This window comes from Crocodylus porosus, unplaced genomic scaffold (genome assembly GCF_001723895.1).
Source record: "Crocodylus porosus isolate Cpor-Errol unplaced genomic scaffold, CroPor_comp1, whole genome shotgun sequence".
In the NCBI taxonomy this organism is placed as follows: domain Eukaryota; kingdom Metazoa; phylum Chordata; order Crocodylia; family Crocodylidae; genus Crocodylus; species Crocodylus porosus.
The window spans coordinates 23,911,201-23,929,993 of NW_017728911.1; the positions used below are offsets into that span (position 1 = coordinate 23,911,201).

Genomic DNA, 18,793 nt, shown 5'->3' on the forward strand with positions numbered 1-18,793 from the left:
CTCAAGAAGGGAGTTTCCCATCTTATAAGTGTGCTGCTGGTTACTACTGCCCAAGTGCAGCACCCTGCACTTGTCAGTATTGAAACTCATCCTGTTTTTGTCAGCCCACCCCTGTAACCTCTCCAGGTCTTGCTGCAGTCTTTCCTTCCCTACTAGCGTGCTCACCTCACCCCAAATTTTGGTATCATCAGCGAATTTAAACAGGTTGCTTTTCACCCCGTCATCCAAATCACTGATAAAGAGATTGAACAATACGGGCCCAAGGACCGAACCCTGGGGGACTCCGCTGCCCACTTCTCCCCAGGTCGAATATGACCTGTCCACCACCACTCTCTGAGTGCGACCCTTCAGCCAATCTGCAGTCCATCTGACTGTGTAGGCATCAATTCCACAGTCGCCCAATTTTTTAATGAGGATGGGGTGGGAGACGGTGTCAAATCCGTGGTTTTCTCCATTTTTCTGTGGGAAATGAAAACCCGGATCCCTGTTCGTAGTCAAATTTTCTCATTTGCTTTTTGTACCTTGGCTTAAGTAATCATTCAAAATGATTCAAAGCACTCAAAATGACTTTTCTGTTACCAGCGTGGCTTATTTCTGACTGAAAAGATTTTTTTTTTTTCTAAAAGAAAATCTTTTTGCCCTCTTCTTCCACCTAGTCGTTTTTTAAATTGTCTTGCTAGCTGTTTTTTTTCTTTTTCCACATGCTACTCTTCCTCTTCTGTCTTGCACTGTATTATTTAAGTGTTGCTATAATTGGAAAGTCAAGGCAAAAAACTTGGAGCTTTGTATATAATCAGAGTTATAGTGCATGCTGTTCTTATTTGGGCACCTGAGCTTGCCATCCTAAGGATAAGATACAGTTGTGATGTTGGATTTAGTGACAGGAGCCTATAGTTCATTCTTCTCTAAAAGGAACCAAAGATGCTGTTGGAGTAAGGTATAGTTAGTGTAGCTACTAAAGAATTGTCATCGTAACTAGAAGGTGAAAGCTTCTAATGTCACCTGAATGTTCTGATGATAAAAAGGCTTAATTTTCTGGCCCCAATTCAGGAAAACATTCCTAATAAGTGCAATGTTTGAACAGCACACAGGTTAAATTTAGCACTAGCTTAAATTGCCTTGTGAAAACGTTGTCTCTAAAGCGGGTATTTCAGTGCTTTGTTGATGAGGAATGGTGGCTGTAAACCTATACATTACTATTTTACTGAATTCCAGTTGGTGTCAGCATTCAGACACACTCAGGCTTATGCCAGAATGTTGTTTTTCAAACTTTTTTTCCTACTTCTTTGTGACAGGTTTATTTATCACACATATGAAATATGGAAGAGTTGCTGTTTTTAAAAGTGGACTAAAATACTACTTTTCATTATTATCCTTTTTTTTTTAAACAGATTACTGTGTTTCATGTTGGGTCAGATGATCATCAAGATATTGATGTTGCAATACTCACAGCACTGTTAAAAGGTGAAGTTTAAAATTAAGAGTCTTTAACAAGTCCAGCAATTACTGGTTGTGTTAAATGTATATATTTTTCTATTTTCATTTATAAAGTACTGTACTTAGAAGTTTGAGATTTTTAGTTCAAATGTTCTATAGTGTTATAGTGACACATACATATATATGTGGGGTTTTTTTATGTAAATGTGTTTTCAGTCAGTTCAGGGAGAATTCATGTTTTAATATTTTTTTTAAAATGTATGGGGAAAAAGAAAAATATTAAGAGTTTCACATTATAACCATTATAAAATATATGTGTATGTTTTGTTTCCTTTAGGCACAAACGCATCTGCACTTGACCAGCTTGTCCTTACACTGGCGTGGGATCGAGTTGACATTGCCAAAAATCATGTTTTTGTTTATGGGCAACAGTGGCTGGTATGTAAACACTCTAGATAAAACACTGTGGTATTTTATAGGACAAAAGCTAAAGTTTATTGGAAAGAATGAATCTTTTGAATCTGTAGAAATAGTCTGTATAATACTGACATTTTTAGAAGAGTGGTTTTGAAGAGCAGTCTGAACACTTAAATGCCTATAGTTATTGTGTTCTTTTATTTACTTACTTGCATTAAAAAAAAATCCAGGAATCTTAAAAATGTGGTAAATATTCCAAATAAGTTGAGGGGGAACTGTCATGGTAAAAGTTGAAAACTTTAACTCTGATGTATCAGACTTTGCAATCTTTACTTGGACTTCTTTAATACTGCTCTCATTTGGAAGGACTAGAATATTGAACTTTACTGTCTATTACCGTGGTTCTCAACCTTTTTAGGGTCATGGCATGCCACCTCCATCTCTTTGAATGTGTAGCATCCCTAGCTGTGAACCACTGTTGGTGCCGGGTGGCTCTCAGCCCGGTTCCGTTGTTTCCAGATGAAACTGACCTGTGTGCCTGCTGCACAGCTAGCCTGGGAAGGGCTGTGCCATGTACGTGTGCTCCTCCTGCAATAGGGGTCTCTAATCAACTTAAAGCAGGCAGGAGCTGCCTTGTCTGGTTACTTGGTCTGGCACCCCCTACAGTCCTCCCAGAAACAGAAACAAATGGAACAGTTCCACACACTTCCTGTTTCTGGGAGCAACATAGGTGGTACTGGAATAGGAAGCACTACACAGCACCAGGCAGCTTTGCTGCCTCCCTGAGGCTGATGAGAGGGCCTTAATGAAGAGGGATCATGCAGGGCAGTTTTACGTGGCTACCACTGCTACCACGGCACTTGAGTGCCATGGCATCCTGGTTAAGAACCAGTAGTCTACAGGTTTATTCTTTATGGCTTATAAACTGATTTAGGTAGGCACCAAGTTTCAGATGTTGATTTCCCTTGTTACATTAACAAAATAGTCTTGTGGTACTTTTTAGTCCAAGTACAGGGATATTGTTGTGGCACTAATTTCTGTTTGGAATTGATGGTGCTTCTGAGGGGTAGCAGCAGTTTTGTTTTACAAACTACTAATGACAAGGTGTTAAATGTCCTGTTACTATTTGTTTTCTTATAGCTGTGTAAAATAAAGCCTCTCAATTTTTTTTGTAAAAAGTAGTTTTAGAGAATAAATAAAAATACAGGTACCTCAGTGTGGTGTTTTTTGTTTGGTTTTTTTAAACAGATAACTATTTTACTGCTCTGTGTCACTTTTTCCGTTTACTACCCACTTTCAGGTTGGATCACTGGAACAGGCTATGCTAGATGCCCTGGTGATGGATAGAGTTGCATTTGTGAAACTTCTTATTGAAAATGGAGTAAGCATGCATAAGTTCCTTACAATTCCCAGGCTGGAAGAACTTTACAACACAGTGAGTGAATGATAGATTTTGCTTTCTTTAGAGAATTATATATGCCATATTCAGTTTATAGAAGTCACAAATGTAAACCATCTTGATTTTCTGCCTACTTTATTTATAAAGATCACCTAGAAAAGTTGCTGCCATGGGCAGTGATAAACGATTTTACTGCATGTAGAACAACAGGTGCTAAAGAACACCGTTGGCACTGTAAAAACTAAAGCGTTAGGGTAATCAGTAGGGCTGTGCGAAATTTCGGCAGCCATTTAATTTTCGAGGTGTTTCAGCCCATTTCAGCACCCGAACCACCAAATCTGAAATGAAACAGAAGGCTCTGAAACATCTCTGAAACTAAACCAAGCTATCTGGAATGTTTTAGATGTTTTGGAGCCGGACTTGCAAGGAAACAGAAACTAAGAAGAGGGAGGGGGAAGAGGGGTGGAAGGACTGCTCTGATATTGACATCTGTAGCTGGCCAGTGTCGTGATTTGTCCCTGAGGTCCCTTCCAATCCCAGGGCTCTGCGGGAGGGACGGCAGCCTGCTGTCATTCCATGCGCAGATCCGGGGGCCTATACCCTCTGGAAGGAGTCTGGCACAGCCCCGCAGCCCTCCTGCAGGGTGTGGGCCCCTGGATCTGTGCACGGGATGACAGCATGCTGCCACTGCCAGCTGGGGTCACTGCCAGCAGAGCCAGAGGAGCTGCGGGAGATGCCCCCATGGCTGCCCTGCTTAGCCTCCCGACACTTCCAAAAAAAGAAAAAAAGTCCCATGCTCACTGGCTGTAGCAGTGGTGATCAGGGCTTACAGCATCGCTCAGCCCCAGTGGCCCTAGCTCCCAGAGAGCATGCAGCGTCCTCCCAAGCTGGGGAGGCATTCTACCACAAGCCCTCAGAGGCCCTGATCGCTGCTACTACATCTGGTGAGTGTGTGGCTTCATTTTTTTTTTTTTTTTTTTTTTGAAGTGCTGGGAGGCTGGGCCCAGGCAGGGCAGCCATGGGGTCTTCTCCCACAGCTTCCCCGCTGCCCAGGAAGATGCAGGCACGGCTGGAGGAGTGATGGAAGAACCTGCAGCTGCCTGGGTGTGCCTGCCTCTCCTCGACCGATCTGAATATCTGAAACAGTGTTGAAACTCTAAAACGGATTTGGCCAAATCAAAATGGAATAGTGGTCTAATACACTAAAATGTCCCTCCGAAATGGCTGAATCCAAAACCAAAGTGGAACAGGCTTTTTACACAGCCATAGTAATCTGTACAAAAAGCCTGGGAACTTAATTATCAGAGCTCCATGAATAAGTCCACATGCCTGAAGATGAGGCTTTAATGAGGACAGCTACTTAATGAGAAACCTATGTTTTATATTGCTGCTTTTTAACATTTAATATGCTGTATATCTTTGTAGTGTTGTACAGACACTATAGCAGATATGCTGATTTACTTAGGCCTTTCAAAAGGAGTTAGAGAAGGCAGAAAAACATTTTTCTATTAGAGATGAGTTATTATTGGGCCAGTGACTGCAGCAATTACAAATTTTTACTTTTCATGTTTAAAGTTGCTAAACATGAATAGGAAAATATGTATTAGGAGTGGTCTGGTTGTTATTTTTTTGTAAATTTTGCTATTTAGAACAAACTGTGCTGATGTAGTGGAGTTCCTTCTTTATTATAGATGAGATTATAAAATGTACTGTAGTACATTAATGGGTGACTTTAAAAATGATATAATTATTTCAAAAAATTGAAGGAAACTGGAAATGAAAAGGAACTGTTCGCTGCTCTTTGTTAGAATTATTCTATTTACTTGTTCCTGCCTGTTAAGAGATGTAATTTAAGTGTTACTGTATAAAGAATATCACTCCTTGCTTCCATATTCCTGTGTCGTCCTTGCACTTTTCATTACATTGTCCAAAATTCTTTTTTCCCTTTTTTCTTTTGTTATAAAGAAACAAGGCCCAACTAACCCAACACTGTTTCACCTTGTTCGTGATGTCAAACAGGTATGTCTTAAATTTATACCAAAACTGTTACATTAGTGACTACTGTTGTTGCACAGAGTTTTCTTGTAAGGATTGAAGTCAAGTTTAGTTTTACCTATTAGAGCAGAAGGGGCCAACCTTTTTGTTGGCATGCCACAAAGGAAGTCCTTTCCCCTCTCCAGTCCCCTTCTCCTCATCCATTGCTCTCTTCCCTGCCTGATCAGCACTGTTCTCTCTGCTCCCTGCCAGATCTGCTGCATACCAAATGCTGCGCTCATGGCTATGGGTTGGCCACCCCTGAATTAGAATAATGAACACATTGACATACAAGATCATATCATATGCCCACCTGGTATGGAAGGAAAAACTTCTGAGAAGTAGAATGTTTTTGTCCACTTTCACTACAGTTTTGAGAGGCTAACTAATGGTGGTAATTAAGTACGTGCCCATAGTTAAGACCACAGATAACACTTTCAAATGTGTTTTCTCACTGATAGTTAAATGAGCTTACTCTAGGCAGAATTCACAATCCATAAATTAGTTTAATATGTTCAGATCAGCATGCTGCTTACAGGAATAGAGATGGGTGAAATAGTATTCTAAAGCTATCTGCAAAAGAAAACGGGCATGGCCTACGTGATTGTAGTAATACACTGTTTTCTTTACACAGCTTCCTGGGTAAAATGTGTGAGCCTGATGGGAGGGAAAACTGATATAATATTAGTTCTCTTTCATACATTCTGTTTTGGAAAGGGAAGCTTACTAGCATTAATAGCTAGAGTAGTCATTTTCTGTTTGCGACAGACTTCATCTTCAGGACACTGGCCAAAGAGAAACAGGCTATTTATTCCTTATCTTTCCCTTCTGTTTGAAGTAATTTAAAAAAAGTCTTCTTTCTGGAAGAGATTTTTTTTGCACTACTTACAGGCCCTAGTGCTGTAAAATTTCTGGGAAGAATTAATTGATTTTGATGAGAGCATTTGTGTGCTCAGAGCATTTGAGTAGGCAGTTAGTAACAATTGTATCCAAGGAGTAGGTCCTGTTCTATAGAACTCATTTCACTGAGTGAAGAATCTTCTGGCCTTACCTTGGTTCAATGAGCCTTGTTAGAAGGTTTAATTTGGCTCTACTCGGACAACACGCCTGACCCTCTTGGCTTTAGGTAACATGGTGGTGAGCTGATATAACATTGAGGTAAAAGGGGCTGATCTTTTTGGAACAAGCCCTGCTTCCTTCCTATTCTTGACCCTGTTGCCTAAGAGCACAGTACATGGTGGAACATATACAGGTCAGCCACGTGAGAGGAAGCCTAAAACAGGGTCACAGCTAGGACACTGGTGTGAGGTGTATTCCTGTTGTATCATATAGGGGAGTTAATAGGACTAAATTACAAAACTCAGTTGGACAATTGTTGATCTTTCTGGATCATGGTGTATGCATGAGAAGTCACCCAGACCTTCGATACATGTGCCAAGGCAGGAGGTTTTGGGGGTGTTTTCTCGGGGGTTTTTTGGAGGAGTAGAGGCTGCCCAGACCTCCTTTTAGGCCACTGAGACGGAATCCAAAAGCCAGACTGAGTCCAGACATTTGGTACCTCCATGGCTGTATTTGTATAAGCATCTAGGAATTGAATGCAGGTCTTCTGTATGGCAGACAAGGATTCTGCCACTGAACCACAGGGGACTCCTAAATTACAAAACTACAAAAACCAAATTCAGCTTCCTGAGAAGATGCTACAATTTAAGTCAGCCTCTTCTCTGTCCCTAAAAACCAGAAAATTTGCACTTGTCTTATATGCAGTGTCAATCTATAATCAGTCTCCAGTGATTTGACTTTTGTACCTGCAGTACCTGCAGTAAAATTACCAAATGAGTACTTTTTCAGTGCAGTTTTTTATTTTTGTATTTTTAGTACATTTGAGCCTTTGGATCCCTTTCCTGATCTGTTGTTTCTTCTGTAGGATTTTGCAAGGGCAATAGTTTAATAATTTTATCTTTGGTTATTGACTTGTATTTAGGGAAACGCTGCTTTTTCTAAAATGTGTATTTGCAAAATAGGGTTGACTTGTAATTGGAACAATGCAGTACTATACATAGGGAAATTATAGTCCAGGCTGCTTCATAGCCTTTTAGAATGGAAGTTTTATATATTCAGCTAGACTTATGGTATATATGATAGTACTGTATGTGTAACTGTGCAACATGATTTCATATTTCTAGGGAAACCTTCCTCCAGGATATAAAATCAATCTGATCGATGTTGGACTTGTCATTGAATATTTGATGGGAGGAACCTACAGGTGCACATACACAAGGAAACGCTTTAGAGCCATATACAACAGTCTCAGTGGGAACAATCGGGTATGGGACATTCTGATAACTAGACATTGCTTTAAATTACAATATTTTTATCAGAATATGTTTATATTTAAGTATTGAGAATATTTAGAAAATTATTTTTCTAGTCTCAAAAGATCTTGGCTGTTTTTTGGCATTAGAGCCCAGTCTTGTAAATCTTTGCTTTAAAATGACTGGTTTCATAAGTATGATTTGTTCATGTAGAAAATGTCTTAAAATACAAGAGTTTTAATTACTATGTGAAAATCAAACTTATGAAGTGATTATAACCATCTCAATAGACAAATAGACACTTAACTGAATAAGTTATGCATCTGGCTTTAAACAGCTGCTTATATAATTTCTTTTTCCCATTGTGTTTAATTTAAAAACCCCATTTGACATTATTTTTAATTTCCAGCGGTCTGGGCGAAATCCTTCAAATAATACTCCTCAATTGCGTAAAAGCCATGAGTCTTTTGGTAACAGAGCAGATAAAAGAGAAAAAATGCGACATAATCACTTCATCAAAACTGCACAGCCTTACAAACCAAAGGTATACGTGTACACTATCTCTGTGCGTCTCCTTTACTGTATACTTTCCAAGGCAAGGACCTCAGGTGAAATTCTTGCTTTATTGAAATCAGTGGGAAAAGTCCCGTTGACCTTCAGTAAGGTGAGGATTTCACTCATCTTCATACTTTTTGGTAATATGTCCAGCTCTTAGTAACATCTTCATTAAGAATGCATTTTTAAACATGAATGCACAGTGGTTATTAAGGGCCAAAACCTTATCGTTGGTAAAACACTTAATATCTGGACATACAGACAATTTGCTGCCATGTTAAAGTTGGTGGAGCTCTACCCCACATCAGTTGCTCTGCAGAAACTACTTGTGTTTGTGCTCTTACCTTCTGGTGAGTGGAAACTAAATTGTATTGGCTTAGCTTTCAGTAGGTGAAGTAGATTAGCCTTGTTTAGTTTCTGTTTACTAAAGATTAAGAATGTGAGTCTGGACAGTTACTGTGAAGCAACTGAAGTGTTATAAAGCTCCGTCTCCCTTTTACTCTGCAGTAAATTGCACCACCTATACCCTTCAGAATCAATTTAACCTATTGGATCCAGTAGTAAAGCTGAATTTTGCTCTTGGGTAGTAAAAGTATTTTCAACCACTTGCTTCATCCTTCTTTAGGTATATTTTATTCACTGCTGCTTTGTCAAATAACCTGCTAATCTGGTAATTGGGTAATGTGTAAGTGTGTTTCCAGTCATTAGGATGCGTTAGCAAGATTCTACTAGAGTTTAGTCTATAATAAACATAAACTGATAAGTATACTACAAATGTACATTCCTTGAGTGTTGCGTCACTATCAGCAGTACTTTAAATCTAAATTTGTTGAAAACGTTTCAGTAAAATGTGACCTCCTGACATTTCCTTTTAATTTTTTTCAAGATTGATACCACTGCAGAAGAAGGAAAAAAGAAAAGAACCAAAGATGAAATAGTAGATATTGATGATCCTGAAACTAGACGTTTTCCTTATCCTCTTAATGAGCTGTTACTTTGGGCAGTGTTGATGAAGAGGCAGAAGATGGCCCTCTTCTTCTGGCAGCACGGTGAAGAATCCATGGCTAAAGCCTTAGTTGCCTGCAAAGTGTACCGCTCAATGGCATATGAAGCAAAGCAAAGTGACCTTGTTGATGATACCTCGGAAGAACTGAAGCAGTATTCCAAGTAAATTATTTTTTTATCTTGTTTTGTTTCTTATCTCTAAGCTTTCTTAAAATAATGATTGCAAGGTAGTTATGAATGAAAAGCCATATCCCATCTGTGGCATACATAGAGAAAAGGGATTTTCTCAAGTATTAAGTTGGATTCTAATAGAAGATGCATATGATACAGCTTAATTTATATCACTTCTAGAGAAGCACTCTGTCTGTATTTATATTAAAACACCAGTTGCCAAGTTCCTTTACAGATCCTTTTTTCACTGTTGGTATTGCACTGCATAGAAATAGTCTAAAAATATATGTATTCTAAGAAAAGCACATGTACAGTTTATATTTAGATAATGTAAGTGTGTTTGTTAGATGACAGTACAGGCTGAAAGTCTGATAATGCCCAGTATAGCCCATCCTGTTGCATTCACAGCAGATTGGTCATATAAAATGTATTTGCTTGACTCAGGAATTTATCTTGATCATTGTTGTAATGGAAAGAGGAAAATTTTCCTCCACACCTCTACTTCAGTACACATAAGCTGAGCTCCTTCAGAACCAAATTTGGTAAGTCTATCTACTGTGGTTTTTTCCACTTTGTAGTGAGTTTGGACAGCTGGCAGTTGAACTGTTAGAACAGTCCTTCCGACAGGATGAAACAATGTCTATGAAGTTGCTAACCTACGAGCTGAAAAACTGGAGTAACTCAACTTGTCTTAAGCTAGCAGTTTCATCAAGACTTCGCCCATTTGTAGCTCATACTTGTACACAAATGTTGTTGTCTGATATGTGGATGGGAAGGCTGAACATGCGGAAGAATTCATGGTACAAGGTAATATCCTTATAATTTATTGTTAGTGTAAAATTGTCCAACACTTTTTACTATATTTGTGCTTAAATGGAAAGAGAGCATGTACATAAGTACTATTATTTTTAAACATTTATCACTAAAACTTGTTTTATTAATAAATGCAGTAAAAGAGTCCTGCTATAACATTTTTAACTTGAAACTGGAAATTTATATATTGTTAACACTTCTTTTGATACTGTATTATCTTTTCAAATAAGGTACAGACATATACAAGGCAGAAAACAGGCAAGTAGCCTTTAATCGAAGGCTTATAGATCATTATGAATACTAATCTACTACTAAAAATATAGTGGTTCAAAATTAACAGACAGAAAACTTTCTCTAAGATTGCAGTTCCATGTGCTTTGGCTTTATACAGACAATAAATTAAACTTGAGGTAGAATAGCTGTTTTACTTTGGAGGCACAAGCTGAGCAAGGGGAGGCCGAACACTGAAACGCTGCCAGATGAATCTTCAGGATCCGTTGGTGTAGGCACTCAACAATAGTGCAACTCGTAGCTTTAGTTAAGCAAAAAGGCAGTTGCGTGCCTCCGTCACAGATGCTGCACTAAAAACGTACTCTAGAATATAACAGGTGAAATCTATCCAAAAGTGCAACATTCATATATAACCTCCAGAAGTATCACCTACGCAATGTACTAAAAATCTTATACACCAACTAAAATGTTTTGCCCCTCTCTCAACTTGAAATGAACTGACCCTAACAAATAGCTGGCTCACATGTATATTTAAAAACTGACTTGTGCTTTTTTAAATGTGCTTTGGCTATAGACTTCAGTATTGTTCCTGGAAAAATTGGGGTGAAAATGTAGAAATGACCTGTGAATTTACCAGCTCTACCTGTAGCTCATTTCTATTTCCTTGGAATATGTTCTGTCACATAGCATTCTGTTTTGGAACTTGCCGATTTACTCCTTCTCTTACCCCAGTTTCAACTCCCCTGGATTTCATGGAACTTTCTTTATATGTTCGTCCATGTCCTCTAAGTTGCACATAACAAAAAAACTAATTCACTTCTGCATCTTTTACTAACTAATAAGGACCATTTGGATTTTATATATATATATTTCACAGGGGTATATTCTGGTACTTTGAATCTTTAATATAATGAAATAAATGAAATACAATTTTAAAATAACTCTGACATCTCTTACAGGTGATCTTGAGCATTTTGCTTCCCCCTGCCATACTGTTATTGGAATATAAGACCAAGGCTGAAATGTCCCATATTCCGCAGTCTCAAGATGCACACCAAATGACAATGGAAGATAGCGAAAACAACTTCCAGAATGCAGTAGATGAAATACCTATGGTAATATAAAATCAAAATTAACATCCCCGAAATACCCTAAAAATAAATATTTCTATACATGAATTCATAGCTATTCTTTTTTACATTAGGAAGTATTTAAAGAAGTAAGAATCTTGGACAGTTCTGAAGAAAAGCATGACCTGGAGACACCAACTAAACCGAAGAGGCTTCCAATTACACAGAAGTTTTATGCATTCTATCATGCACCAATTGTGAAATTCTGGTTTAACACGGTGAGTCTTTGGAGAAACAAACTATGTAGAATTGACTTATGCTTGAGGCTGCTCTCTTTGGAAAGCAGTGGCCATTTTTTTTGCCTACTATGTAACTGGTTTAATTCTGTTACTATTCCTGTTTTTGCCTTTCTAAAACGCTCTTCTTCAGTAAGAGTGGGAAGCTTTGGAATCTTGGAAGCTGAAGAATGTATGCATGACGTGCCAAAATATCCCGTTTGTAGTGGTACAGTCTTCAACTGTGAAGTAATTTTAATTTAGCACTGTCGTTTTTTACTTTAGCCTGGTATTTTACTAATGAAGAATATCACACATTTAGGCAAAGCTGCATGTAACTGATCTGGGATCTTGAAATAATTAAGCAAGTTGCATGTTAGTTGTAGCTTCTTGTCATTTTTTGGATCTTGAAAGGATATATAAACTCTGTATACAATATTTCTACCTTCTCTGTTTCAAGCAAATACTACAATTTCCGTTTGCTGTTTTGGCATACAGACATGAAAGATATACGGTTATTGTGCACCTAGCTACACTAAAAACAATTTAACTTAATATAATTATCTCTGTTTGCTTCTTTCTAGCTGGCATACTTAGGATTTCTCATGCTCTACACATACGTGGTCCTTGTGAAAATGGAAGAGTTGCCATCAGTTCAAGAATGGATTGTTATTGCTTACATTTTTACATCAGCCATTGAAAAGATTCGTGAGGTTTGTATGCAGTAATTTTTATCCAGAAATCAACCTAAGAGGTGCAGAAATTAAAAGTATTCATGTACCTATGATTAATATCTTTTATTAATTAGGGTTGGCGTGGTAGCTAAGTCATCAAATATCCAGAGAATGTGAGAAGCAAGGTCAGTTTGGTAATACCTTTCATTACGTGTCTGACATAATTCTCCCAAACATATATTTGGGCCGGTAAAAGATGTTACCAAACAAGCCTTGCTTCTAATATATCTTCCAGTTTATCTTTATCATAAGCAGTTGCATCTTAAAGACATTGTGGACATACCTTATGCATAATAAAAATATGGCATCCATATATAAATAAAAATACTTGTTATCCAAAAGATTTGAGTACGCTCTAGTTGAGCAGTTGCACACACTTTTAAGACTCTCACCCCAGGGTCAGCACTTGCCGACCCAATATTGAGCCTTATTTTTTCTTTTCAGTGGAGGCATGTGGGCTTCCTAATAATTATAGGGAAATGTCCACAGTTAGACATCAGACTAATAAACTGAGTTTGAAATGAATGTTCTATGCATTTATGCAGAGCAGGCAGATTAATGACTTCATGATAGATTTTAAGTGCAGACCACAACTTCATTAATTTTAGGACTCTTCCTTCATGTTGTGCTGGTGTTAGTGCCCAGTAAATTAATTAACTCCACCACAAATCACAGTGAATTACTCCGCTGTAAAATAACACTGTCCCCGCAATCAAACTCTTGTGTAGACAGTGACCATGGTGGAAATTATGCCTGGTTAGCCCAGGCAGACCCTTTCCTGCCACCTAGCTTCGTGGCTCTGCATGTTTGGCACTCTTGTGCCCCATCCAGCCCCTCCGCTGCCTGATGCTGAGCCCAAGGCCACCCCAAACCCGCTGCCAGCCCATGCCTGCTCCACCCTGGCTCAGTGCTGCTGTCCCAGGCACACATGTAAATGCTGTGCTCATTAGCAGTGTACTCCAGCTCAAAGTATTCTGGAGTTTATTGCATCGCATTAATTGCATGTGTAGATGCACCCAATGTTAAAAAAATTAGTTAGAAATGTGAACCATGTTTTGATGGGGTCTGCTGTAGCCAGAGGCCAGGGGTCTGCTGTAACCAGAGGCCAGGTTCCTACACTTGTATCCTTTGCATCCAGTAATATAGACTCTGCCTCCCAGGTCAAGTATCTTATTACATTGTATTGTACCGTATTTTTAAAGCTGGACCTCAAAAGTTAGAGTTTTTTTCCCCCTCAATTCTTATAGAAAAGAAAATACATAGTTTTTAATAGAAGCTCATTGACTCACTGTTTTATTTTATTTAAAGTATTTTAATGGATTATACTGAATTTATACTTTAGTCTATGTTGTATTAAATTCAGTTTAAATTTTAAGATGATTTATTAAAAGGAAAACCCTAATTATAATTTAAATTAAAAAATAAAAAATATATTTTTAAATCCATTTTAATTGGGTTTTTTTAATCATCTTTTAAAATTTTTTTAATCCATGCTGTCTGCCAAGTATTTTGCCATGCACATCAGGCATGATTTTGGGGGTTGGGCATAACATTCCTTGGATCTAAGTCCTGTGACCGCCAGCACAAAGTAGCAGTAAATAAAATTGCCATTTTATTGCACCCTAAATTGGCTGAAAATGCACCATGTTAATGTTAACATAGGTTTGGGAGAAGTCAAAGGGTTCAGCTGTAATGTTAGACTTCATCTATTTAATAAGCATGCTCAAATATACCGCTAACTTCTTTGTTTACTGATAAAATGTTCAGATGGTTCAGTGGTATGAAATAGGTTAGGGCTTACCTGATTTTTCTTTTCTTTTTTATATAATTCTGGCTGCAGATCTTCATGTCAGAGGCTGGAAAGATTAACCAGAAGGTTAAAGTGTGGTTCAGTGATTACTTCAATGTCAGTGATACAATTGCCATTGTTACTTTCTTCATTGGGTTTGCACTAAGGTTTGGAGCAAAAGGGAACTTTCATGATGATACTTATGAAAAGAATTACATATTTGTTTCTGGAAGAATAACATACTGTCTAAATATTATATTTTGGTACGTGCGATTACTGGATTTTTTGGCAGTAAATCAACAGGCTGGGCCTTATGTCATGATGATTGGGAAAATGGTAAGTTTTGCTTTATTGAAAAGATGCCTTTCTCCCCTTTAACTTCATGATTTTTTTAATTATTTTCTAAAAGGTCTAGAAAAGGTTTAGAAAAGGAGGTACCTGTTTAGAAAAGATTATTGTACTTGTGTCATTCTTCCATATGTCAAAATGCACAAGAGTTTGTAAAAGGTATGTCATTTCTGTTCATGTACAGTAAATGGTTGGCCAAGCATGTTATAAACTCTGGTGCCTTCACTTTGATGTAGAGAAAATCCCTTTTGGCTGTGCTTGTTAAAGAACTTTTTTTGTTTCAGGCATCTTGTTTACAAGGTATACCTTACAATTAAATACAGGGAAAAATCTGGGAATGGGAAGATATTAAATTCCCTCTTCATCCTATTTCTTTATGATGCTTAAATTTCTTAAAATACTCAGAATAAAGAAAAGGAAGCGTGTCCTTTAGCTTACATTTTCAGGTAGAGTTAGGATAATATGCATATTTTTCTGGGATTTGAAGTCTGCACAGTCTATCCCTAAAGTCTCTCTAATGAAGTTTTTGATGTACAACAACCCTTCTCCCAGTGCATTATGGAAAGATTGGGGTGATTTGGAACCTGGAAGTTGAAAAGGTGTTAATTTGCTATTTTCCATACTGATTTTTAACGCCTTTAAAAGACTGGCCCAGTCTGGGACTGCACCACACATGGCACCCATTTCAGCCAGTTGGAAGTCCATGCTACATGCAGTGCCTGCCTCTGCTAGTTTGGGACCTGCTGCACGTGATGCACATTCTTGCTTTTCTAGAAACCACGCAGCATGTGGTGCCTACTTCCCTACCCATGTCCCTCCCACCTGGTCCAGGACTTATACCATGGTCCTGGAGTGGGCAGGAGGGTGGGAGCCATGTGTGGTGTGGATCCCAGAGTGTTTGGGGTGAGCACTTCATGTGGTGTACATCCTGCGCTCTGCATCCTGGCAACTTGTGGATTAGCTCAGATGCAGGAGCAGCACCAGGGGCCAGACTGCATGACTCCACAGCCACATCTGGTCCACAGACTGTATCTTTAACACACCTATACAGAAAAAAGCAACTTGCTAATTGCGTTGTGGTTTCATGAGAAATAAACCTGGGCTCTGTTCCCGAATCAGACTCATTCTCTGTAATTTAGATTCACTTGTTTTAGCTTCTTGGAGAATGAGGTTGGAGGAGTGTCTCACATTTTAGCTGTAACCTTTCTTTTGCAATCAGCTGGCATTTATGAACCACAAGGAGAATCCTGTCAATTACCTTTTGGCTAAGCAGCACAGTAGATACTCTTTGCCCAGGTTTCCTGCTTACCATAATAAGTAATGGCAGGGAAAACTGGAGTTTTTCTATCTTGAGTTTTAAATGAGTGAATATTCTTACCTATTTATAGATCCCTCCAACTGATTTAAAATTGCAAAACATGCAAATTCCTATAGTATTACACTAGCAGTTACTACTATAACTATAAAAGTTTCCTCTGGTTGTATAACAGCTAAGTTATGACAGAATGGATAGACTTTTTTATTCTTTGATAATTAATGTCAGACTTCAGCAACGCTGGATTCTCATCTTGGTTTCTGGTTTAAAGTGTAAGGCTCAGTTATCTTTTACTCAGTGTTGTAGCTAAACACCAGAAACCCGCAGAAAACTGTTTGGATGTCCATTCATATATATATATTCTGACATTCAGTATCGATGTATTTAAGAATTCTTGTATGTTAGAGTTTTCAATTAAGCTTTCAAAATTTTACCTGACTGCATTTTCCTCTCTTTTTTTGAACAGGTGGCCAACATGTTTTACATTGTGGTGATTATGGCACTTGTGCTACTTAGTTTTGGTGTTCCCAGGAAAGCAATACTGTATCCTAATGAAGCACCATCTTGGACCCTTGCTAAGGATATTGTGTTTCATCCATACTGGATGATTTTTGGTGAAGTTTATGCATATGAAATTGATGGTAAGATGTTGCTGTATTATAACAAGTTTTGGAAAAAATTAAGGGTTAAGGAGATGAAATTCTGATATATGGAGATGCATTTTATTGTTGTTATAGATTTAGCTAATTAAATTGCCTCTCCTTGATATGCACCTTTTAATTTTATAACTTCAAAATGTGTGAATACATTTTTTTTTCTTGCTCTGAACAAGTTCTGATTCTCCTTCAGTCAAAAAGAATAGTTCTTTTTGGGCTCTTTGGGTGAAGTTGGGGGCACAAAGCTGGAGTTGATTTTGATGTTTTATTTGGAATAAATTTCATACCAACATTTTGTTTACAGCCTTAAAAAAAAAAAAAAAAAAAAAGTGATGAAAACCCCACCAGAACTGTTATATTCTTGTTTCCTGTAGTTCTCTTAAGTCCAGGAGGAGGGCATGCTGGGCATTATTTCATGATCATGTTTATCAAGTGACTTGTATAAATGCTGAAGGTCCTCAAAAAAATTTTTTTTTTCTGCCTCCTCCAAAGTGTGTGCAAATAAATCAGAAGTTAGTGAGCTCTGTGGACCTGGAACGTGGTTGACCCCATTTCTTCAAGCTGTCTACCTCTTTGTACAATATATTATTATGGTTAATCTACTTATTGCATTTTTCAAGTAAGTATATGATTAACTCTTAATGAACATTTAATATTGATAAATAGTATAATATGGTGATTAAGTACATCTTTGACTCGTATAGTCTGACTGGAAATAGGACTGATGACAATATAAGGCCTTGCTGTTTTGACATACAGTAGTTTTTCCAGGTGTTCAGTGTGGTCTCTTACTCTTCAGTGCTGTAGAAACAACTCCAAAGGAGGAGGGATATTTCTTTTCCTGTCCCCTGCATCCACACCATAGACTATCACCATCCCCCTTTTCACTGTCCTTCAGGTATTCGTAGTTATGAATAAATCACTTAATATTCATAACTAACAATACAGAAAATTTAGCATGGTAATGGCACTGCAGTTCAAACTTATTTAAATGAATACTTGCATTTGCTTTTTATACAGCCAGTTAACTAGAACAGTTATAGTTCAGCAACTGTGTACATATTTTTATGTTGTAACTGTTTGAATACTTGCATTATTTTGTAAACAGAGAGGTGCTATAATATATTTTTATTAAACCAACTAAATTTATTTTCATCTTTTGAAGAAGCTGCATATTGGAATTTGGCAGAAAACAAATCTGACTTAATTCTTTAATGCAACTGTAGGTATGCTGTGAGTGGTAAAAATTGTACTCCTAATAGAAAAAATTCTGCAAAGAGTGATTTTAAGTTTATAGGGATATTCTCATTTTAAAAAAGTATATGAGCATGAGCAGCAACCTGTGCTTATGCGTGGGGATAGGCTGATTATGTGTACAACTGGCTAGTTAATCATTTAACTGGTCATTTCTTTTACACATAAGTACAGAAGATTTGCATGCAAATGAGGGGCAAAATGCAAGTAAAATTCCAAAACTGTTTTAGAAAAGTAGGTCTGTAGTTAATCGCCACAGTATCCTTGTATAAGCAGAGAATAAAAGCATTTGTTGCAGCTTTTCTTTCCTAGTGGATATCAGTTACCTGTTACATGTTCCTGCATTATGCTTAATGCACAATAGAAGAGGTGTTCCTTCTTGTATTTCTGACTTCAGCATCTATGAGAGGTGTATTTGGTGGCAAGAGGTGTCCATCAGAAAGAGGATTGAGACAACCCACGGATTGATTATTTATTTATTTATGTATTTGTTAAAATGATAGTCTTTGTCACTACCAGATCAATATAGATACAAATAAATAACTTCTAGGGTGTAATCCTGAATTATAAGTACCCTGAGCACAATTCCCATTTTAACCTGATAGAACAGGTGTACCATTTGGCTTGGGATGTTAAATTTAAAAGAAGTCTTACAAAAGGATGATCCAATTGTGAGGTTGTTGCAGTAGAACAAAATGGATGACCGTGTTCCCAAAGGAAATCTTATTCCCTAATCTAGGTTTTCTCTCCCTTTTCTTTCAAGGAAATGGCGTAAAACCAAACAAAGGTGTGAAAAAGATGCCTCTAATTAAAAAGCCAGTTTTCCTGCCTTACACTGAAATACTTTTAAAATTTAATATTGTTTCCCACATAAGCATGACAGAGACTAAAGCCTCTCTTGGAAAGACTATGCCACTAAGACTTAAAACATTTTCAGTGGAAATTAGAAGTTCATAATGGGCTGCATATACCAGAGGT

The 18,793-nt window shown here is 37.7% G+C and overlaps 1 protein-coding gene across 2 annotated transcripts in view; it reads left to right on the forward strand.

Annotated features, from left to right (window-relative positions):
• Positions 1-18,793, forward strand: part of TRPM7 (transient receptor potential cation channel subfamily M member 7) — a 109,628-nt gene that overhangs the window by 58,882 nt on the left and 31,953 nt on the right. For both annotated transcript variants that reach the window (XM_019533661.1, XM_019533660.1), the window contains exons 10-23: positions 1,392-1,464; positions 1,775-1,875; positions 3,155-3,289; positions 5,219-5,272; positions 7,471-7,611; positions 8,009-8,143; positions 9,041-9,321; positions 9,909-10,137; positions 11,334-11,489; positions 11,579-11,722; positions 12,304-12,432; positions 14,294-14,578; positions 16,372-16,546; positions 17,054-17,180. In XM_019533661.1, coding sequence (XP_019389206.1) covers positions 1,392-1,464; positions 1,775-1,875; positions 3,155-3,289; positions 5,219-5,272; positions 7,471-7,611; positions 8,009-8,143; positions 9,041-9,321; positions 9,909-10,137; positions 11,334-11,489; positions 11,579-11,722; positions 12,304-12,432; positions 14,294-14,578; positions 16,372-16,546; positions 17,054-17,180 — 2,165 coding nt within the window. The remainder of the gene's footprint in view (positions 1-1,391; positions 1,465-1,774; positions 1,876-3,154; positions 3,290-5,218; positions 5,273-7,470; positions 7,612-8,008; positions 8,144-9,040; positions 9,322-9,908; positions 10,138-11,333; positions 11,490-11,578; positions 11,723-12,303; positions 12,433-14,293; positions 14,579-16,371; positions 16,547-17,053; positions 17,181-18,793) is intronic.